The sequence below is a fragment of the Echinops telfairi genome, unplaced genomic scaffold, assembly GCF_000313985.2.
Source record: "Echinops telfairi isolate 266 unplaced genomic scaffold, ASM31398v2 ScPeMD7_17;HRSCAF=63, whole genome shotgun sequence".
Taxonomy (NCBI): Eukaryota; Metazoa; Chordata; class Mammalia; order Afrosoricida; family Tenrecidae; genus Echinops; species Echinops telfairi.
This window is the reverse complement of record NW_022103914.1, coordinates 847,798-854,182: the sequence shown is the minus strand read 5'-3', so window position 1 is coordinate 854,182 and position 6,385 is coordinate 847,798. Positions and strand designations below refer to the sequence as shown.

At 45.7% G+C, this 6,385-nt stretch overlaps 1 protein-coding gene across 1 annotated transcript in view; it reads right to left on the bottom strand.

The window, feature by feature from the left end:
* The window catches only part of PARP14 (poly(ADP-ribose) polymerase family member 14), a 79,563-nt gene extending 75,159 nt beyond the window's left edge, over positions 1 to 4,404 (bottom strand). The window contains exon 1 of the mRNA XM_045287515.1: positions 4,305 to 4,404. Within this exon, the coding sequence (XP_045143450.1) occupies positions 4,305 to 4,404 (100 nt within the window). The remainder of the gene's footprint in view (positions 1 to 4,304) is intronic.
* Positions 4,405 to 6,385: the final 1,981 nt, after the last annotated feature.

Genomic DNA, 6,385 nt, shown 5'->3' with positions numbered 1-6,385 from the left:
AAAATGAGGACCTAATGTCGGGGGTTTAAATGGAGAGAAAATGTTTTGAGAAACGATGTACAAATGCGGTTTACACAATTGATGTGTGTATGGATTGGGATAACAGTTGTATGAGCCCCTAATAAAATGTTTTAAAAAAAACAAAACAAAAAACTATTGGTCTGTTTTCATATGGCGGGAAAGAGAACCATAAAAAGGGAAAGACTACATGGAACGAATGAGTTCACTGGCTTAGGGGACCAGGAAGCATCAATGTTCCCAACCTTGAGACCAGAAGAACTAGTTGATGCCCTGCTACCACTACCAGCTGCTCTAAAAGGCACATTAGAAGGAACAGGAGAAAAGTGTGAAACAAAACTAAAAATCATTAAAAAGATTAATTGAGAGGTAAAAACCAGTTCTAATCACCAGTTGAGAACCATGGAACTAAGTTCACCTTTGTGGCTCAAGTTTCAGCCAAACAATAGACAGGCCTCCCTTATCTCAAGAAGAATAATCAACCATTTAGGATCAAGAGGGCAGCGTTGACTCCAGGACAAAGTTCCGAACCACGCGGCAAGAAGGAGGAATGAAACCCGGGAGGAAGCGGGATCAGGCCTGGCATGCAGCATATTCGGGGACTGCAATGAACGAGAGGTGTTTGAGGTGTTGAAAGTAAGGTCTGCTCCATCAATCTGCACCCAGTTCACAATAAAAAGTAAATAAATAGAAAAATAACAAAGAGCCAGGGCCACCAAAGTGGTAGGGATGATGATACAAAGGCAGCCTCACTTCGCTGTGAAATGGGAAATCTGCCTTCCATTTCTACTCTTGGCTTGCCAAACGCGCTCTAAAGGTAGCCGAGGAGCATGAAGATATTACTATACAACTAAATGTGTCCCCCACACCAGTGAATATAATCCCATTTGGGAACAAGGCTTTCGTTATTTGGTTAATGAAACCATATCCATGTAAGATGTGCCTTTAATTAATGACTTTTGAGAGAAGGAAAGCGCAGATTTGGCCCAGAAAGGGAAACACAAATGGAGAAGTGACATGGTACGCGAAGCTCACCAAGAACCTGGGGAACAGAAGTCAAAAAGGGCCAAGGACTTCCTCTCAGAACCGACAGAGAGCACTTTCCCTTAGTGCTGGCGCCCTGAACTTGGACTTTGGTGTCCTAAATTGTGATCAAATAAATTCCTCTTTGTTTTAAAAAGAAGAAAGGCCTAGATTTCTAAATTACATGGAAGGCAGAACCTGCAGGAGATGAGCAGTGAAGAAGGGGTAGCTTAGGAAGAGCCCATGGCCAGACATGGATGGAGCAGTCTAGTGGCTTTTGTCACTGGGAGGGTCAAGGAGTGCTCACAGTGAGGGGCGGGAAGCCAGGGACCTATCCTTAAGCCACGATAAGAAGGCATTTCAAGTCAGAAGGAAGGGTTGTCATTCAAATGCGACGGATACATCAGTCAGAGACTGTCTGTTGGACTGCTGGTGAGTCCGGGGGGTATCATTGATTAAGTAATAGGCTGCCAACCCAGGTGTTTAAAACCCACCCAGGGACTCCTCAGAGAAAATGCCTGGAGATGTGCTTCTGTAAGGGCACAGCCTGAAGACCCCACGGAGTGGTTCGACTCTGCACACATGGGGTCACCATGAGTCAGAATTGACTGGAAGGCCAATAGCAAGCACCCTGGACTGTTGGGGGTGGGGGGTGAGGGCTGGATCAAAGGGAAGGAAATCGAGACAGCAGTTGTCATCTGCTTTTCCAAGAAGTGTGACTGTGAATCAGAAGAAGGAAGAAACTGGGAGAGATGCTATTTGTGTTTTCGGGCTTGGACGAGCAACACTTAAGATGGAAGAATCCTCATCGTGTTTAAACCGTGGTAGGACGGAGGACAGGGAAGCTTGAAGATCAGGTTGCAAGGGAAGGCGGGAGGGAGTCCTGCAATCATGAGTGTCTACAATACATGGAAGCAAGGTGAGAGAAGGAGAATAGAAGCGGGGGATTTGAATCCTGATGGGAAGACACAGAGTTTTCCGAATGGGTTGGGTTTCGTTTTCTCTGTGAGGAGGTGGTGAGAGCTGTGAGATCTCCCCAAGGTAACAGTTTATTCTTCCTATGAAGGGTATCCCTCACCCCAACCCTGCCCCCGCCCAAAAAAAACACCCATCATTGCCATCAAGTCATTGTCGACTCATAGTGACCCTACAGGACAGGGTTGAACTGCCCCTGTGAGCTGCCAAGCCTGCAACTCTTCCTGGGAGGAAAAAGCCCTGTCTTTCTACCACTGAGCAGCTGGTGGTTTCAAACGGCTGACTCTGCAGCTAACAGCCCAATGCCCCAATGCGTAACCTTCCCAAGACACCACCACGCCTTACATATTGGCTCTTAATCACAATGAAACTGAAGGTTCAGGGTCAAAGGATAGAGAGAAAGGTCAAAGAGCGTTACGTGCATTGTGATTGCTGTTCGTTGCCAGGAAGACAGTGCTGACTCGTGAGGTCTCATGGGTAATAAAATGGCACAGGCCTGGTCCTGCCCCATCCTCAGGCTTGTTGGTCTCGTTGAGCCCAGTGTCCAGGCTGTTTTGCCCAGACATTGCAGTGAGAGTTTCCCGCCTTTCACGGGCTCTCTTCTTGACCAAACATGATGTCCTTTGCCGGCGACTGGAAGTTCCTCACGGCATTGTCCGAAGGAAGCAAAGAGAGGTTTTGCCATTCTCCCTAGACTTTTATTCCAGATCTATAACAATGCGAAACAATGTTCTCTCCTGCTTCTGGCTTTCTGTGTGCGGGTGGCACTTATCACCTAGTCCAGACCACTCTGGTCCCCAGTATGGCAAGCACAGCTGGGAGGACTCAGAGTACCAATCACAGTCTTCAGCCAAGCCTTTTTCCCTCCAGTGCATGGGCTCCCTTTCCCAATAAGCAAAACAAAACAGGAACTCAAACTCACTGCTGAGCCTCTAGGACAGAGTAGAACTGCCCTCTGTGAGTTTCTGAGACTGTAACTCTTTATGTGAGTAGAGAGCCTCATCTTCTCCCTGAAGAGTGGCTGGCGGCTTCAAACTGCTGACCTTGTTGTAGACAGCCCCATGGTAACCCAATATGCCGTCAGGGATCCACAGCTAAAATCAGTATCCCCTTCTCCCCAGAGTTCGGAGGTCCACAGGTGGGCAAACAACTTCTCTATTGTCTCATCAGACTGTTTCACAAGGAATAAAATGAGAGGGAGGATGCAACCCTTTATGTTTAACACAAGGTTTAGGTGGCCATATTTGGATTCCTGTGGTAGTTACATAATCTGGTGTCAATTTGGGACTTGAGAGGATTAAGAGTGAAGGGGTAGAGCTTAGTGTGTCAACCGGGTCATAGCCAATGAGGCCTCTGTGTGGGCATGGCCTTTCCCTGAAGATTCTGGAACAACTCCAGGATTTCCTCCTTGGAAGCAGAAGGCACTGTCTCTATTCACTCCCTAGGAGACTCTCTCCTGACAAGGCTGACTCCCTGTGAAACGTCCCTGAGGAGAAGCTGCCACATGGACTTACTCTGATGCAGCCCTGGGTGCTGGTGCAGCCACGTGGAAACCCCTGTCAATGCTGAGATGCTTACACTGCCACTGAGTCCAAAGACTTTCTACCCACTGGCCTGTGATCCTCCTGCATTCGGCGTCATTGCATGTGTTTTGTGGATCTGAAGAGGACTTTATAGATCTGTATTGGACATATGGGCTAATATTGGACTTTGGGCTTGGACTGGACTGGGTTGGGATGCTTTTTTGATACACAATTACCCTTTATATAATACTCTTCTAAACACCTATGAGTTTCTATGGATTTATTTATTTCGTTTACCCCGCCTAACACAATTTCTTTCAAGGATTCGTTTAACTTTCAATCGTGTATTTTGTCACCAAGTTCTAGTCATCCCTCCTGAGCTCAGGGAAATAGGGCCAAGAAGGGGACAGGATGGCAGGATCAGGAAAGCCAAGGAAAGAAAGTTCTAAAAGGAGCAAATAGTCAAATATCAGAACTTCTGTGGTATTCTGCCTCCTCTCTTTTCTCTTGACTCTATTTATTGATTGATTCCCTCTGTCTCCCTCCATGCTTAGCCCCTCTGAATTCTCAATCCTCTATGATCATCGAACCCAGGTCTCCCCTGGGGTTCTGAGAGGCAGAGGCGGTCCCCCCACGAAGCCTCCTCCCGCATCTGGGAGCAGCCATGTTCCCCATGACGATTCCTTGGTTCTCCTTCCCTCCATAGCCAGTTGGCCTGGCACACAACCCATGTCTGCATGTGTGCGCTCAGCTCCCTGCCCCTACTTTGTCTGACTTCTCCTTTGGACTTCTCCACAAACTTCTCTTCTGTGGCACTGGCTCCCATCTCTCTGGGTCCATTGGGGACGGGAGTGTTAGTGTCCATTGGGACGGGACTGCTTTCCAGTCACAAGTTATGGGCACCTGAAGGTGGGAGTCGCTGCATGGTAGACACACCCCGAATTCTAGTCGTTTTCAGAAGTATCATCTTTTTCAAACCTCTGCAGAGAAAGTCTATATACCCCCTCACTCTGGCAGGACAGTAATCCCTGTGGTACATTCCGTCTCACTAAAAGCACAGTTAGCTTTGGGCCAAGGGAAGTTTCTGCTGAAAAGCCCACAGTACACTTGATCTTTCTAAGTTGGTGTGAGGTGAAAAATAAAGCAGAGTCAAGATTCTGCCTAATCACCCAGAGGGTAACCACTGAATCGGACACACATACATGTATCTCAAGACAAACATTAAGCCTCAAAGGGAATATCGTCTAGAGCTCTATTGAGGCAGGAAACATTTTAATTTGCCAATGTACCATACTATGACACCCATGATATATTGTTAAATATCTAACAATCAGCTCTCCAAGAAAATTTTTTTTGCATACTTGTGTATATGTTTATTATCAATCTTACTGATAGAAAATAGGTACAGCATACAGTTTACAAGAAGAAGAAAAGTAGAATACTCTTCACTGTAAATTCTAAATAGACAATCAACTCTCCCAGAATACTTTAAAGTCGTTTTGCCAAATTCTTGTTTTCGGTAACCATCCTAGATCACAGTGGATGAACGAGTGTAGTGTCACCCTAAATGATGGCCAATACTTATGCTTCTGTTTACCTGTAAGATGAAAAAGAAGCAATAAAGTCAGAACTTCTCTGATTAGTCCCCTGACAAGACTCCAGCTTTGCTGAATTAGATGATAGTTTTTGAATACTGTAAGAATATTTCTTAATTCGTTTATGTTAGTTACAATATAATGGCTATAATATCATGCATTTTAAAGTTAATCTGACTAATATATTCTTCATCACTCTTTTAAAGTCTAAACAAACAAACAAAACAAGTCAAATCAACAAAGCCAAATTCATTGCCATCGAGTCTGTTCTGAGCAGAACTGCCTCTGTGGGTTTCTGAGACTGCCTCTTGAGGGGAGTGGAAAGCCTCTACTTTCTCCCACAGAGTGGTGGTTTTAACGACTGACCTTGGGGTTAGCAGCCTGCTGCATAACTAGGCTGCCACCGCAGCTTCCTGCTTTGCTTACAATCGGTGGGAATTAAAGAAGGTGACATTCTAGGAGAATGACGACCAAAAGACTTCAAAATATAGTGGCTCACATACGTTGAAATTATTTGGTTTGCAACAGAAACATTTTGTAAACTGGTCTACAGCATTACAGCACGATTCTTCTTAACTTGCGAAGCAAAATGTAGATCTGGTACAATTCTAAATGAAAGGACAAGAGGCATTTTTGCCTCCAGGGGGCACTGCGGTTTTCACAAAGGAAAAGAAAGAAAAAAAGACTTCTGTGTTGCTTTCACTGTGGAGTTCCCAGCGGACTTTTGCTTTAGTTATTGTCACACTTGCTTTTATCATCAAGCCAAGCCTTCACCACCTAGGGGTAGACAGTGGAGGGGGAGTGTCAGCCATTTAACACAAAGAGCAGATAGCCCCAAATCCCTCATCTCTTCTACACTGAAGCCCTCTCTCCTCTTCAGGGGTGATGTCATCCATCCCCACAGCGTTAACGCTCCAACTTCAGACATGACTCCTATCGCTGTAGCTCTAGGCCAGGGCTCTCTCGTCTAAGCCTCACATTTCAACACCCCCCGGATGTCACACAGACTCCTCAAACCTAGCTTATCTAAAAAGCAACTCCAATGTCCTCTTGTTGTAACACACACACACACACACACACACACTATAGATAGATAGATAGATAGATAGATAGATAGATAGATAGATAGATAGATAGATAGATATACACATAGAGAAGCACAACCAGGATGCTCCTTAGAGGCAAAGATGGTGAGACTGTCATAATACCTTGCAGACCAGGCCCTGGAGAAAACCAGCATGCTCGGTCGGT